Below are 17185 nucleotides of genomic sequence, written 5' to 3'. Positions count from 1 at the left end.
GGAAGGAAGGAAGGAAGGAAGGAAGGAAGGAAGGAAGGAAGGAAGGAAGGAAGGAAGGAAGGAAGGAAGGAAGGAAGGAAGGAAGGAAGGAAGGACCCTTCAGCACCCAAAATAACAGACAAAAAAAAAATAATAGAGGAAATATAAGGTTCAGATACTTCAGCTCAGTCACCATCCCTGCTGCATGGGCGAAGTCTGCATTTCTCCTACCCTTAACACCATCACCTGCGCCACTCAGTGCTTGACCTGCTGGGACACTAGGAGAAGCAGGCATGGGAGAGAGGTAATGTCCTTTGGGTGCCTGTGAGAGGATCAAATATCCCCTGACCCCCCTCTGCCTGGTGTCTCCTGCCCCTGTCCCCGCAGATTAAAGTACTGTTCTAACCTGAAAAGCAGATTTGTTCAGCAGTGCTGTTCTCTCTCTGTGCCCAGTCTTGGGACAGGCTGATTTTAAAAGGAAGACTCGACCAGTCCTCACTGCAGAGCTGACACTGACGCTGGTCTGGGAGCAAGAGCTAGAATCCTGGGTCACACAGTGTCAACAAAAGGGGAAAAGATCAATAAGTACGTTCCAAAGAACAGGGTCACTTGTGCAACCCCCTTCATCCTCAAAATCTGCCCTTGGCTGCATCTCGGAATTGCCATGAATATTCCTGTGATGAGAAGGTATGGAGTGACAGAGGTAGTGTCAGGCAACCACACACTGTTCCCCAGGGTGGACTTTGTGGCCTCTCTGTAGAGGGGCAATCCTTCATGTGCTGCTGACCTCTGTGCCTGACAAGTCTGTGGTAGCTGCCAGGGTGCGAAATCAATAAACGTGCAGTGACTGAGTTTTGGGTTTCAGGCTGATGCACAGACCTGTTATTGGAGAAGGTTCCCTTGTGTTTCTTCTAGAATTCAAGGTAATTGATCCATTCCACAAATGTTTTCAAGGATTTTGCTTAAATATCAATGCCAGAATTTTAATACCCTCGGAAAAAAAATGAAGATTTTGGAGCAGTTTTCTGTTTCACATAGGTTCTGTCCCTGTATGTTATATCTCACAGAAGAATGTTAGGATCCTTTCCAGACTCAGGGCCTCACAGCACACAGCATGGAAAGGCTACTTCTCTGTCCCAAATAGTACTAGATCTAAATATAGATGGAAGGTCTATCATGACCTTCCATATCATATGGAAGCTGATAGGACAAATAACAGGTAGGAACCAAACTTGAGATATTGAGAGAAGGGGTAAAGAAGTCTGGAGAGGACCTTGAGAGCAAACCAAGTATTTTAAAAAGAATTGGGAGGAATAAAAGGAGATACCATGCTAAAAGCAGTGGACTATGGAGAACCTATGTGGAGCAGAACTGGAATGGACATGAGCAGAGTCAGGCTGCAAATAAGAATTATGAGACTAGAAAAAAATATTTTTTGTGAAAAGATATATAAGGTTAAAGGCTTGATAGCTCCAGAAGGGCAGAGAGCTATCCTTCCAAAACCTCTGCAAAAGTGGTCCTCTTACACAGGACTTTGCAAGTGATGCAGTTACAGTTGTGAGGCTTTTTTCTAAGTGTCAAGTCTTTGGGATACAATTCAAGTCATTATTTTTTCCTGAGTCTCTTTTTGGTGAGTYTGTGTTACAGATCCTTGTTTGTGTCTGATCTATGAAATGCAGGAGGACTTGCTAAATACTTGACTGTAGGCATGCAGTGCACTGTCCCATATGAACTGCCTGCAAATCTCAGGTCTGGTCCCAGTCCTCCTCCTCTAAGTGCTAGGTAAAGCATTTTGAGTTAAACTGTAATGAATGTGATTTTAGCTCATGTCTCAACAAGAGTGCTTCAAGCTAATCTGTGACATTTTGCAACTGCAGTGGCCTAAGGTCTATAGACGGAGGAAATATCTTTTATTTGACCAGCTAACATCACTCAAAAAAAAAAAAAAAAAGAGACAACATTTTAAGCATATAAACCTCCCTCCATGGTTACAATTGCATGCACCATTAGTTAAAGTGGCTTATTTTCTCGCCATAACTTGTTAGCCACTGTAACTTAGTTGTGTTTGATAAATGCCCATTCCCTGAATCTCTGAGGAGCCCCAACTTGCAAGCTTTGTGGGTTGCTCTAGCTCAAGACCCAACTGGTTGTGCTTTCAGTTCTCAAGTTCCCTGGTTCAGCCCCAGCTGAGCTGGCCAAAATGATGTCCATCATCGCCTTAAAAACAAACAGACAAACAAAGGAGATGCTGTCTTCTACCCACACCCTCCAAAAAAAGTGCCTTCAGCAGCTAAACCAAACCCCAAATATCGCAGACTTATAATAACATCGTGAGAGTTAGCAAGACAGAAGCTCCCCTGGTGTTTATAACAACACCGGTGCTTGAGAAGAGTCTTAGCTTCAAGGCATCTGGAATTGGTCTTGCAAGATCCACTGTCAAATGAGTTTTTCCCTTTGTTTAAAAATGTCAGCCTGAAGACCCCTGCCAGAGTGGTGGTATAGCCTGCCTGGGTTCACTCTGGCTCCCACAAGGCTTCAACAGTTCTCTGCCCCTCCTTGTCTCCAGGCTTAATTAGGAAATCATTTATCTTTATTGGCACTCTCTTTCCCCTGCTGCTTTGGCATTATTATTTCTTGCCTTCATTCCAAAGCAGTGAGCTGTACAAGGAAGACCACAGCCCCATTCATTGTGGGTGGGGAATAATCTACAGCAGGGAGCTCTGCAAGGAAGACCCCAGCAATGAATCTGCCCCAACTGGCATTGCCTAAGGGACTACTGTACAGAAACAGGAGAGGAGGGCATCCCTTGGCTCCACTTACAGGCTAACAATAGGGATTCTTGGTGATACTGAAAGTAGGGCAGTACTCTCAAGGGAAGTTATATGGTCAGCCTGTCCCAAACTGAACTGACAACCCTCTCCAATCTAATGATATGCCTGCTTCATCATCCCAGTGATCTCCCATGGTTAGAAATCATACGAAGAGAAGTGACTGGAAAAGCAGAACAGAAAGGAGACCACCAAGTGCTTGGACCCCCCTCTAGGCTCAATTAACAACCTACATTTCTAAGGGCAGAGCACTGCAGAAGCAGTTGCAACGATGTCAGGGTAACCTCCTCTTCAGCAAATGGAAACTCCTTGATTCTCTCCATAGTTGTCATTCTACTATTTGCCAGGACAGTCAGAGATTCAAAATTCATCTTTGATTTCTTGGGATCCAGGAGCCCAGATCAGATCTCATATGTACTCAGCAGAAAATAGCATCTCTCTGGCAGCAGAGAAGGAGAGTTCTCGCTTCCCTTTGCTTTCACTRAAGTGTATATTTCTTTCTGGGTATTATCTCTAGGTCTCTGTGTCTTATTTAAATTGAACATGAGATAAAGCTCCAGTCAATAATTTCTTCCACTTTAAAGAGAAGTTTCCTTTTCTGCCCAACCCAGGCTTGCCCCAGCCTGTTCTGAATTACAAAGGGAACATGAAGTTCAGAAAGGAGGAATCAGGTTCTTTTCCCCTCCCTCCAGAAAATGCTTATTCAAAAGTTGCCTTGTCTGGTAGAGGTAGTTACCTGGTAGAGGAAGCACCTAACTGATTCTCTCCTCAATAAGATCTTCAATTTTAGGACCAGATAAAAATATCAGTCATATCAGGGTGAAAGGGGACCCTTTTTAGTCAGAGATCTCTTTTTTTCTTCTTTTTTTCGTTTTTTATATACAGGGCAGTTTCCATTCTACAAGAAAGAAACTGAGGCACAGAGCATTAGAGTCTTGTCGCCCCATCCCAGTTCCCTGCATTTTGCCTAGGAACTCTAAGGTTGCAAATGAATAGTTGGATTCAGACCTATGCGCAGCTTTTTTGAGGACTGACAGGGCCAAGGGAAACACTGTGGACAACACCTCTGCTTCCTGGCAGTGCTCAACCTGCCTGGCTCCAGCAAGCAAGGCTAATATGACTTTGGATCAAACTTTTAAAGAAATCATCTTGTGTGCATAAGCAGGCGCTGTAGAGACTGTGATGTCTTTTTTCCCAGGTGTGCTTTCCAGTGAGGGTCCCTTGCCTTCTAGCCCTTTTGAGAAACGTCACTTCATTCAGAACAGAGGATTATCTGGAGATCAGTGTTATCTCTAAGTGAAGCCAGGTACCTAAACCTTGTTACTCTTGAATTACTTATCATCTACTAAGACCTTCTTTCTAAACTTAATAGTTTAGAATGCCTTTCCTTTGCTGGAAACCTCTCCTAACTTGCTGAAGTTCATCTAGTAACAGATGCGCTAGCTGTTTAACAGAGATGTACAAAGTTGTTCCCTCAACCCTCAGCCTGCATTAGCACAGAGCAATTGTTAACCTGACTTTTTGCTTGCGTGCAAGTCCAGAATGAGGTCGTTCAAGCACTCTGCACTCAAGGTATCTTCAAGTACTGAAATCCAGCAAACCCTCTGGAGACACTAAAGCGAAGATTCTGGACAGGGTCCATCTGCCTGGAGAAGTGGTCCTGCRCTATGGTCTGCTCAACAGTGGGCAAAGACTTATCATCTCAGGGCTAGGGGCTGGCTGGACGACTACATGAGCCCAGCTCCCATGGCCAGGTGTCTGCTCTGTGCAGGAAACCTGCCTGTTTAATGGTTTGGTTTACCARAAGTAGAGAGTAGAGGCAAGAATGGGAAACAATTCTGGAGGGCAGAGCAACAGGGGACACTTAGGGGCTAGACCTTTGATGCTGGGAGGGCCTTAGATCCTGGAAGAGGCAGGTGCTCAGATTTCTTTAAAATGTTTATCCTTGGGCTTGTTTTGCCAGCAGGAAGCACTTCTYGCACACAACATGTTTTCGGTCTGTCACTAGTGGGCTGTGAGCCAAAACGTTGCCATAGAAACTAGTAAATGCAAAACAAGGACTTGACAGCAGTGTCCTGAGGAAAGAGTATCAACCTTCTTCCATATGTCTGTGTCCCTGCTGCAGGGATTGTGTGTCCTCTCTCCATCCCGGCCACGCTGTGGGTGGGATGCCATACTGCTACAGCTTAATAATGGGCAGGAGGTGGCCCAGAGGCAATGAAGATCCTGTGAACTCAGAGGAGCTGCTGGCAAGAGTCAGGATCCCAGTGCAAAGAGGTAGACACATTTCTGCCCTCTCTGCATTGTCTGGAAGCCTAGGCAGCCGTTCCTGAGCAGACAGCATCCACTAGATGTGATTCAGTCGTCATGACTGCTGATGCTATTAGCCTAAACTTTCTATTGACACCTTCTCTGTCTTGTCCCAAAACTGCCACTAATCCTGCTGCCCTTATTACAAAGGAGGATAACCATTATAAGGGTATCATTAAAACGAAAACTAACTCCATTCTCCATAGGCAGAGATAAGCTTTTTTTTCCACACACTCAGCCATAACATATGTTAGCAAAGAATTACTTTTAAGACGCCAAGGTAACATACAGTTGCAGATTGTTTTTGTTACTGGCTAGGTGAAATATATTAATTTAAGCATGGTCACAATTACATACTAATTTTAGAATATAACATATGCAAGTATTTGGTCTTGAAAAATATCAGCAGGGATCTATTTAAACCAGTTTCCAGTGAGATCCTCTCTTCCCTGGTTCCTGTCTCTGGTAAGATTTCTGCAGCTATTCCCCATTTCCTGGTCAGTTGTTGGATTTTACAGCATTATAGATAAAGAAAACATAAAGAAAATTATTTTACATTGAATACTTTTATTTACTAGCTATCTTGGATCAATTGCTATGGCCTCCTGCTGTGGCCTGCTGCGGGGTCTAGTCATGGACCTTCCCAAATGGACAACAGTTATCGAAACACCTAACTTTCTCAAATATTTTTCTAAAGGAAATCATTTAACTAAAGAAGGCACAGATGTTATCTCTAAAGCATAGCGACTCAGGTGGCTCTCCAGGATGTACCACAGGCATCCATTAAATGAGGGGAGTCTCATCCTACACAGTTGATGTCTGTCCTGCGCCCTCCTTGCTCCTCGCTTTCTATCCACTGCAGGCAAAACGGGGTTTGGCCACTCTGAAGAAAAAGCACCTGAATCTCTCTCAGTCCTGAGCGCACTAAGCAGCCTGCTTTGGTGCTGTGACTGCAAGGGAGCACTTTGGGAGGGTCCAGCAGTGACTCAGACAGCACAGCACCAACTCCAGCAGCATGGGAACTTCGGTCCCACAGCACCCAGGCACTCAGCATCAGCTAGCAGCTATCCATGCTCTCTATGTAGCATACTTACTTGCCATTCCCATATTTGATGCGGATGTCTTTGCTCTTCTTCAGCTCCTTGCCATCTTTAAACCATTTGTAGGAGGGCTGAGGGTTGCCAGCAGTCGCCTCACATTTCAGCGAAATCTTCTCGCCCACGTGCACATTTGGGCTCTTCAGTTTCTTCAGCTTGGGAGGGACAGCTACAAAGAGAGAAATCAGACAAGGTGAAACCAGCCTSTTTCCGAGGCTATATGCAGGCGAGGTGAGCCCACCGAGTATCCTCTCTTGGAAAACATGTGTCCTGTCTCTGCTAGCCAGGAAATTCTGGACAGCTGTGAGAGGGGGTCTGCTCAGTGACCCCAAGTCTTACCAACACAGGCAGGGAAGGAAGGAGCAGAGTCACAAAAATCTGTTCAGGGAAGAGAGAGAGGCTGCAGAATGTGTCTTGCTTAGCAGCTTCCCTTGCAAAGATAGACCCCAGGCATCTCCTCCTAGTAAGGGCTTGCTCTGTTCTCCAGAGTACTCAGGACTGGCTGGAGCAAGAGCTGCTGGAGCTCAAGTTCTCAGGAGATTCATTTTCTCTCATACTGCCATTGCTGCCTCTGATCCCCAGCATCATCTTTACCTCTGTCACTGCTGACAGACGTGTTGCAAGTCCTGCAGCCCCCACACTCGCAGCCAGAGCATTTCGCTAGAGCTGGAGAAGACGATGGCCGTGGGAAGTGGTTCCCTCTCCTTCCAGCTATGTACATTCTGGATGTACATGTACTCACTCTATACCCCCTTGTGTTGGTGAGAGGACTGAAACATCTCCGGGGAAGCAAAGCTGTTAAAAAAGGGCATTCAACATGACAGTGTCATCAGCAAAGTGTCAGCTAACCAGAGAGGCTGAAATGAAAACATACATGTGTAAAGGATGAGGAAGGAGGGACAGCAATTCTTCGGGTYACAGTTAGAAATGTGAAAGAATAAAGCCCTTAAAAAAGGTCCTAGGAACACCAATGGCAATGAGGCCATCAGCCATTCCAGTGTGAAACTTCTTCAGTGACCTTCCCTGGATGTTTCAGGGAGGTGATCTTACCATGCCCCTGGAACATCAGGCCAGAGAGAGGAAACTGCCTATCAGTCCCTGCTAGGCTTTCTAATAAGCCAGACTTGCAAAGATTATCAGTCTGGCAATTTTTTTTTTTTTCAAGTGACAGATATGTGTTCTTACAGACACCCTTTTCATTCTCGGATCTAATTTTAAARCCAAAAATCATAATTTCCAGGTTTTGCCTTAAGAATTTTGGTAATAATGGTTTCTGCTTGTCTAAGATGTGTTACAGATAAACTATTTCCACTGCCTATTATGCACTAGTTGTCTTCTAATTGCTTAGTGCGTTCTGATCTTGTGATATGAGCAATAAAAGGAGGAAGAACAGGATGGGTTTCATTAGTGCAATCGCTATTTTATAGACCTTTGTATTTCTCCTCTCATTCTTCTTGCCAAGCTAAGTAATCATAGGTTGATTTTATTTAAACACTGTTTTCACTGAAGGTTATCTTACACAAAAGAAATAAAAAGCACAGCAATCATCGGACATATGCTCACTTGGCAGGAAACTCTAACTCTCCTATTCCTTTGTATTATGTGTGAGGGGATCAAAAGCTAGATTGCTCTTAATTAAAAAAGGATCAACACGGACAGAAATGAAACAGTTCAAGGTAATAGGAATAAGAGAGGCAAAGCCAGCAGTCACTGCAGGGCAAACCCAGAGATTTCTGTGATCTTGCAATAGGAAGTGCTCAGAAGCATTTGGCAGGTTGAGTGCTCAGCGCCTCACGTTCATCCAGCCCTATGCTATTCAGCTGCTCTGGTATCAAGGCACAGAAGATAACAAGATCCAGAAGTGCAAAGGAAACATGTTCAGTTACGTAGGGAGGAGAGAACAAATCACACCAAATAATTTTCCTTATTGTAATTTCTGCACATCTATGCCTGCTGCATGCTCACTAGAGACCTGTGCCACTGGCAACAGGATGGGGATGGCTGGACATGCAGACTAGGGCATGGATGGCACAAAAATTATACACCTACAGACAAACACTTCAGGCTATGCACTGAAGGCTTGTACTGTTTCTCAGGTCACTGTGCCTTGTCAAGGCAAATGACTCCAGAACAAAAACAYCTTCAATTTTTCCTAAATTTTAGCAGGATCATTAACATTCAAAGAGCTAGGGGTTTAGCAAAGCCAGTATCCCTGATGCTTGCTTGGCAATGGGTCATCCAAAAGAGCGGGAAGGCAATGAATGGAGAAGAGAGCTTGTCTCTTAGAATACCATGCAAGGAGAGCCTGGAAGGTAAACAGGACCTTGCTTTTACAGTGGCCATTTGGGGGAACACAAAAATACATTTTGTCAAATATTTATTCTGTGTGAATGTGTGTGGCTTGGCTTCTATTGTACACTAAGGYCATTCTGTACCATTTCAACAGTATACATATCCCTTAAACACCAGGAAGGTCCCAACCTTGGCACTGGTGCATCTGCTTCATATTATTTCTAGGCTTGTGGTCTGCAGCAACAAGAGGCAGGCAGCACGGCCTGGGAGAAAGATCTGCCAACCCTGCCCTCTCCACAGAAAATGATGGGAAGAGCAGCCCAAAGCCCAGAAACCTTGAGATCACTGAATGACAGGCCTAGGACAAGCAAGAAATCTCCCAAGAGATCTCTTTTCCCCAGGSTCCCCGCCACCTCTGTGAATCATATTCCATCCAATCCCATGATAGCCTCTCTTGCACTTTGGTGTGTCCTCAGCCACCATCACTCACACCACGTTAATAAATAAGCACCCCCAGAGTGACTAACAGCAGACTCAGAAGAGACAGAGCTGAGACTGCTGCAAGAATCACACGGTGTAGGGGACTTCATCACATCCCTCTAGCAAAGAGAGTTGCATCTGGAAAAAAAAAGGAGGAGAACATGCTTCCTTCCCAAAATGCCTATCTTGGGCTGGCTTACTGCAGCAAGGAAAGGAATCGAGAGTATGCATTCAATTAATGGACTGTAATTCCTCTGTTGAATCACACAAGCCAGTTGAAGGCAAATCCAATCCAAATATTTTGGAATGTGTCTGCAAAAAGTGCTACCTGCACAGACACGCAGCTGAACTCACTAAGTCRCTACTTCAACTGGAAAATGTCAAAGTCAGTGTTCTACATATTGGTTCATTTCTACCTTTAACATCAACCTATTTCCTATCTTTTCCACAGCCAAGCCATAGAGCTAATGCTCAGAGAGTATTAAACACAGTGCAAGCAGATGTGCAGATTTTGAAAGTACCCCTCTTTCTTAAATTCTGAACATTTGGGGTCATGTTATGTCCTCCCAACTTGGTACCTTTTCAAGCACACGGGGAAAGTCCAATCAGTAGCTTCACACATATCAGAATAATACACTGTCCTTGGCAAACAGAGACAGCTATCAGATATCTCAGATATCACAGAGGTCGAGATCCAATTGCCCCACCAACTCTTTCCTTTCCAGCCTTTTCCATGCAGTTAATGCTGCTCAAATGCTGTCAATGAAGCTTTTGTCAGGTCTAAAACACTGAACTTGACCCAGCCTTTGAGCGACATGAATAGCGTTGCCTTCTTTCAGTCCAAATCATCTCATCCATCTGATAAAGGCACAAATTTCATTTTGACATCTCATTATTTGAGTTTCATGTTTCTGCTCTGCCATCTCACAGTATCCTCCATATCCAGGCRAGCAACAGAGCCTGTTGAATCACTGCATCTGGGTTCATGAGTATCTGGAGGGGTTTTTGACTGTGCTTGTATGACTTGTATCTACACATAGCTTCAGACAATTATTTGGGTGTCATATCTGCAATCATCTTTCAATACTGGCAATCTCTCTTCTATCAGTATTCAAACTGCCTCTTCATAGGGGTGAAGTCCCACTAGCATCACAAAGACAAGGTTTTAGACAGCAGCATGTAAGGTGTCAGGACACCAGCACAAGGAGGCAGTAGTCTCCTCCACATTTTTCTAGCATGTAACTATGTGAAGTGTAAGGAGTACYGCAGAAAGGAAAGATCAGTTTTGGCAAAAGTGAGTCCTACAATAAGTAAGGATTTTCTATGGGTTTTGCTCAATCCAGATAACCGAAGCAACTATTACATCCCAGCCTAAGCTGACTGTAGAGGCCGTAAGAATTAAGTCAACCCTTAAATGTACTTACCCATTTCAAATTTCATATTCTATTACGAGGCATTTGCAGTTCAGGTCTGTCTGTTAACAGCAGTCCTGGCATCTACTGCTAAGTTACCACTTTCTTATGCAGAGGAGAGGATTACCAGATTCTAGAATCTGAGCCTTGAATTACCCCATATAAGTTGTCTAAATACTCACTTTACAAAGGCTTACATACCTGAACTCAAAACTTAATTTTTTATAAATGGACAGAATGTCCAAATAAAGTCCAGCAATGGAACAGTAACAAAAACAGATCCCCACAAAGAACCACAGATAAACAACTCCTCAACAGCATAAAGAAGTAAATATTCCCAACAAAGTTGCTCAATTAATTCTTTARCATCCAGCAGCACTAGCTACAACCATTATTTTAAGAGTCATATCTTGTTCCTTGTGGGAGATCCTAAAGAATGGACAATCTACAGACATATCTTGGCTCTATGGACAACAGACATCATGAATAGAAGTGACTGACCTTCCTGACCTTATTCTGAGGATATGGTAGCAGTCACCGGAGGCCTCCTTCTGCCTGGCACAAAGGAGATGGTAGGATGTTCAGGTAGGGGGATCACAGGGGAAATGTTTGGCAGGCTTGACCTGCTCCAACTTAAAACACGGAACCTTTTTTGAAGAGGAAATTCCCCCCAAAAGAAAATTTTCATTTCTACCATCTCTGGCACAGGATTAGGATATACGGCCATTGTGCAATGCATCATCATGCAGGTCTATAGACCAGAAGTGCCTTTGGTGGGTCAGCATACTCCCTACTAGGCTAATGCTTCTTGGTTAATGCAAACCTATTGCTTCTGGTATGTTTGTTTTCTCTGCTGTTCTTACTGGACATGATGCTCCTTAGGCCTGTGTCTGCTTTGGCTTTTAAGTGCTAAGGAGAAAAAACTGAATCTCAGAAGCAACAATTCCTGCCCCCTTGACTCTTTGACTATTACAATATTGTCAAAAAAAAAAGCTGACTTGTCAAATAGTATCCAGCTTTAAAGCAGTTCTTTCAACATAAAAGGAATAGAAACATGGGATACTTTTTGGGGGGAGGGAGGAGAAAGACGGAAAGACGGAAAGACGGAAAGACGGAAAGACGGAAAGACAGAAAGACAGAAAGACAGAAAGACAGAAAGACAGAAAGACAGAAAGAAAGAAAGAAAGAAGCTTTGATTATCTAATATCACTGCTGTACACCCTACTTTTTTATGTATTTTTTCTTAAAAAGATTTTCTGCATTTTCTTAAAAATGCAGTTACTGTATCTAAGCAGAACATGAAACATAACATGGTATATACAATATATCTCATGTCTTAGGCAACTTGCATTTCCCATTTACACAAAAATTATGACCAGATTTTCTCACAGCTGGTAATGGGATTGTCTTTGGACACTGCAGCAGGTTACTCAGATCTTGCAGTCATGGGCAGCAGCAACTGCCAGGTAAACCAGAATGTGCAATTGAAATTTCCTGGGGCAGCACTTTATGCCTGTCAAACTGTCTGTGGCTATAATTAGACCTTTTGATTAACACAGAGTCATATCTTTCCATACTAGATCTGTTAGGATAAAGACTCCACTACAGGACCAAGCACAAGATTACATGGCTCGCTTTGGGCACACACACCTTGCCCCCACAGTCCATATGTGCAATCACCACAGAGAYGTGAGCTTCAGTAAGGACTAGTAACAACAGCTGAAGCTCTCCAAGGACAGGAGATGTATTCTGTTCCTAGCATGCTACCTGATGCTCTGCCCTTACTGGAGAATTATGCCGTCAGGAAGGCATTCCAGGAAGAATCCCACTTTAGTAGCTGGAGACACTAGGTATGAAAGCGTATCAATATTTCTTCMAGACCCTAGAGGCTTAGCTGAGGCCATCAACACAGCGGGCTCACAGAGTACAGTGATCTCTGATCATTACAAGGGAAGTGGAAAGATGCTGAATGACGCTGCAGGAACCCACTTAAGCTCTGAGGAGCTGAAGCTACCCTCACACTTGGAGACCTTGCTCAATCCAGAATGAYGACTCTATCCCACCCTATAGGTCTCATAGCACCTATGTTATACAGGCTTTTTTCCTTAAGGAGGTTCTTGAAGACCTCATTATCTCATGGAACAGAGTTGACTACAGAGTTAGTTCACCACATTATACATATTTAAGATTTTAAGTTTCAACAGACCATCATCAACAGTCTAAAAAAACTCTGTCAAGTCACAAGTGGGCCTGCTGATTTCTCTATAAATGATCCTTCTGGCCAAGTTTAATCAACAGGAAAAAAAAAATTAAGAAGCACCCGAGGTACTACAAAGCGATCAAGTTCACTTTCTTCTTACAAATGTTGTCTCCACATACCTAAAAGAGSAACTGATGAATTCTTCCTCCCTCATCATTTTTCTCTCTCCTATACTCAGTATTTAGTTGCTTTTCTTTCATGCGTAAGTTCTGCGACTGGTATATGTTTTGACATAAAGACATAAATTGAAATCTCAGCTCCACTGAAATCAGTGGACATTTGGCCACTGAACAAGGATGTCTTCCCAGCCTTTGCAGTCACATTTTTAAGGGAGATAGTAACTGCTCTTATCAAGAGTGGGGCGGATTGTTTGAGGTGCCCATGTAAGTACTTAGCTGCTTACCTGAATAGTACAACAGCTACACGAAATCTGTGTGCAAATATACACAAAAGACAGGGCTAAAAGACAGGGCTGAAGTGCTTAGATTTGCCAAACTTAGTACTCTATGAACACTAGCCGGTTTGGAAACAATGTAATTGGAGTAGAATTGCTATTGTGTTTGTTTGTTTTGAATATTTTTGGCCAGGAAGTTGTCCTGGAGGTATAGTTGAGCATAAGTGGTCTGATGGAAAAATGTCATTCATTCTGTTCTTATTAAAACCAAAAACAATAGCCACACAAAGACAGCAGTGACAATTTTTGCTCTTCATGCCTCTAACAATGTGTTTTCAACCCTAAAGGCAACATCTTGTTTGTACCCAATTGATTCTGGGTCATACTTTATATAATCAAATATATCTTTGAACAAAGATATATTTTACGAACTGCTCAGTTTCCAGATGACCTTGGACACAGCAATTCATACAATATAGCTTTATCTCTATCTTTACAATCAGTTGAAAAAATGGCCCACCCATATGTTATGGAATGCCAGTCATGATCCAGCTGACAAATGAATTACGAAGAGCATTCAAACCTTTAAAATACTTTAATTCTTTCCTTCAGTTGCTGAGTATTAAGCACAAATCACTTGCCCTAGTACACTGGAAAGTACATTAGGAAGGACCTGAGTGGAATCCATCATCTTTGAATAACCAAAGTAAAACATAGCACTCAAATCAGAGAACAGAACAATCTAAGCAAAAACAAACAAAMAGAAAAACAAAACCCAAAACAACAACAAAATCTGTTGCATTAAACAGTTATTGTGACATCTGTACCTGAAAGCATATATRGAAGGATTTGCTTATGTAAAAATACTATCAATGAAATAACATCAGTTTCAAAAACAGATGAAAGAACTACTTGATATTTCATGGCATTATCAGTCACGGGAGTGTTTATTTAAAAGATGGGAGTCACTGAAAAAATCTTAGTTTAAGGGAAGATGAAATCCTTCTAACACAGACAGCCTACACTGTTTGGGCTCCGCCAATGACGAGAGGACTGAAAATACATTGGCAAGGAGCATTATAGGTAAATTTGCAAAAATAAAGAGTAGTTGTAGTCCCATGAATACAAAACACCTCCAAAAGACGGTCATCAAATCCTTCCCACATATACAAAACACCTCCAAAAGACGGTCATCAAATCCTTCCCACATATCAACAAGAAAGACTATTACAAAGAAACAAATAAAGCTGAGTCTCTTAGTGAGACACACAGTTTACCAAACAGCTACATGTTCTTCTCCCTCTCTTTTCCCAAATCTGTCCGGTGCCCATTGAGGTTACATGTGAAAGTGAAGGACCATTCTTAGCTTAGGACCATACACACATTCTTAGTACAGCACTTCTGGATTTTTTTCCCTCCTCTGTCCATATAATATATTAAAATGGAGTGAACACCTGAGTCCAGAAGTGTTAAACTACTGGGATGTGAGGTCTGGGGTCGAGAAGCACAAGAGTGCAATCTGCAGCACCTCACTGTGGAGAAACTGTTGAAATTCAACCTGCATCGACAAAATTGCTAAATCCTTTCCTGCCCACTCAGACCTAGGGTGAGAATCAGCTTTAACAAGCCCTTTGAAACATGCTTAACCTACTAGAGCAAATGTGCAAGAACTTGGGACCAACTATGATGATATAATTCAGGTCTGGCAAAAGTCAAGTGAAGGTAAGAGGGGACCACCCAGCTTTGAACCTCTTTTCGATATTTCAAATTCCCACAGATGTTCTGGATCAGAGAATGTCCTGGTGTTTCATACAAGCCCAGGTGGGCACACTGCATGATACAGGCATATTTCTGCGCCCTTTGTATAGAGCAAGTATTTCTGCAGAGTATGTCTGCAGATGTTAAATTCAATTAGCAGTTTCTAACATTTGCAGGGAGATTTTTTTACTTTCAACCTATAAAATCATGGCTACTACTATTCCGTGACAAAAGTCCACCACTTGCACTCTTAATTACAAATAATTTTTCCATGTCACTGCTTACTTTAAAAGATCACCATTGTCTCTGGTAGGGTTTTGACAAATCCACCAGAGGGTATTTCCAAAACAGAAAGCTGTGCTTTTATCAAGATCTCCCCACAAGAGACCCTAGGGTTTGCATTAAAGAATTGTTTGTTCTCTGTAATGTTATATTAGAAAGATGAAAAGTCTTTCTATTAGTTTAAGAAATGTTTTAAAGCACTAGTACCAAAAGAACCCTCAAACATTAACCGCAGGTCTGTTTTTCATCCAAATACAGGAAAACGAAAGAAAATAAAGATCATCCTTGGGACAGCTTTTTCAAGACAGCCAAATATATATATGGACCCAAATCCTATCAAATGTAGACAGATTTACCACTTTATATTACTAATATTCGCATAATACTCAGGGTTTGCTGGATCTCAGCCACTTCTGGAATGATGACCTATATCAGGCCAAACTCTACTTTCTTCCCGTACATTAATCACTCTGCTGAAGTCGGCGTGACTTTTTGCACAACAGAATTTGATKCGCATGTAGGGGTCGGCTCCAGTCCCTGCCTGCAGCACCCAGTGGGCTAGCTGAACTGAACGAGCAATTGAACCCTAYGGAGCAGGGGCCACCCTCCTCAATGGGTTATAGAGGAGAAGTGAGTTGTAAATTCCATTTGGGACACTGGGCACTGCCCAGCAGAGACACTAACACAGCGTGTCTCCTGCCTTGTCCAGAGTGTGGCTTCCCAGCATTGTTCTGAATAGCTCTGGACCCCCACTGAAGCACACTGATGGGTGGCTTACACTGAAATGTCCCCCAAACAGGCTGATTTATGGCTGCCAGGAGTCTCAAGGATGTCAGCTCTTCCTGATTAATTTTTTTATCCTTATTTTCCCCCTTTTTATATTTGAATATTGCTTATTGCAATATTCTTCAGAACTATTCTCTGGAAAGCCATACTGGCTAATTTTTGGCTTGTAAATTGTTCATGAGCAGTTTGCGGCTTGTGTTAAAAAAAAAAATCAAGCAACTCTGGTTCATTTTGGTTGGATAAAGAGATTTTGTGGCCTCCATCAATTCTAGTCCCTGACAGCAGTGACAGAACTGTCATAATCACAAACATACAGTCGCAATTTTAAAATTTGCTTCCTGTGACTCTTCGTTAAAGTTTAATCAGCAGTTACTGTTTCCACAAATATTTCCGTCAGAAAGTTTGCTTGATGTAATATTCACAGGCAAAAAATAGCAATGAAGATAAAGCAAATATGAGTTTTTGATGTGAGCTAACATTTGCTAATGGACCCACTACTTCATTCAAGGTTCTGGGGAAGAGAAGCAAAAGAAGGGGTGACAGAGCTCACTTTCTAGAAGACATTGCAGAGTATGATCAAGCAAAACCAAGCACCAACCAAGCAGTCACGAAATGTGGGTCTGCAGAATACGACGTGCAACAAAGCGACGACCAGCAATATGAGCACTGTACTCTGAATCCTAAGTGGATGGGGTTTATTAGACCTGCTTTAAGTCTAGATGCTGATCACAAAGTGGGATCTTCTACTGAACTCATCAACAGATCCTGCACAACACTAACAATTTAAGGTGAAAACCAGAGTTCTGAACAAAAGATGGTTGTTGAGCAAAGAGCTATTAATAGTACTGGGTTTTATCCCAGAAATATTGCGTAAAGCGGGACTATTCACACCACTGTGCTTCCATCCCCTCTCTCAAAGATCCTACTTAATACATTTGGGGCAGGGACTATATCTTATTATGACTCTGTGCTGTGAATAGAACAAGGGGAACAATGCAGCAGTCAGGACCTCTGGATGCCACCACAAACACCAATTATAAGCAGCAGTGACAACAAATGGAAGGAGTTTGAGATCCAAAAAAAAAAAAAAAAACTGAGAAAAGATGAGATAAAATGTAGGATTCGTCTTATATTTATAAGCATGGATGGTTCTCATCTTCATGCAAGACTGATGGGGAATAGCAAGGAAGCAGTTCATGAGAGAGCTAGACAAGAGTATAAAGGACTCTACCAAGCTACTCCAAGAGCAGCTAAAGTGAAATCCCTCCACAGTTGATTCGTTTTTTCTGCGCTGTGTTTGCTTCTCC

The 17185-nt window shown here is 42.7% G+C and overlaps 1 protein-coding gene across 1 annotated transcript in view; it reads right to left on the bottom strand.

Annotated features, from left to right (window-relative positions):
* The window catches only part of NRG2 (neuregulin 2), a 63274-nt gene extending 56326 nt beyond the window's left edge, over positions 1-6948 (bottom strand). Inside the window, exons 1-2 of the mRNA XM_026035750.1 lie at positions 6825-6948; positions 6212-6383 (exon numbers count right to left, since the gene is read on the bottom strand). Coding sequence (XP_025891535.1) covers positions 6212-6383; positions 6825-6948 — 296 coding nt within the window. The remainder of the gene's footprint in view (positions 1-6211; positions 6384-6824) is intronic.
* Positions 6949-17185: the final 10237 nt, after the last annotated feature.

Source organism: Nothoprocta perdicaria, unplaced genomic scaffold (assembly GCF_003342845.1).
Source record: "Nothoprocta perdicaria isolate Ctin4 unplaced genomic scaffold, notPer1 scaffold_166, whole genome shotgun sequence".
NCBI classification, from domain to species: domain Eukaryota; kingdom Metazoa; phylum Chordata; class Aves; order Tinamiformes; family Tinamidae; genus Nothoprocta; species Nothoprocta perdicaria.
Note: the sequence above shows the minus strand (reverse complement) of the source record. Positions and strands in the feature narration are given on the sequence as shown.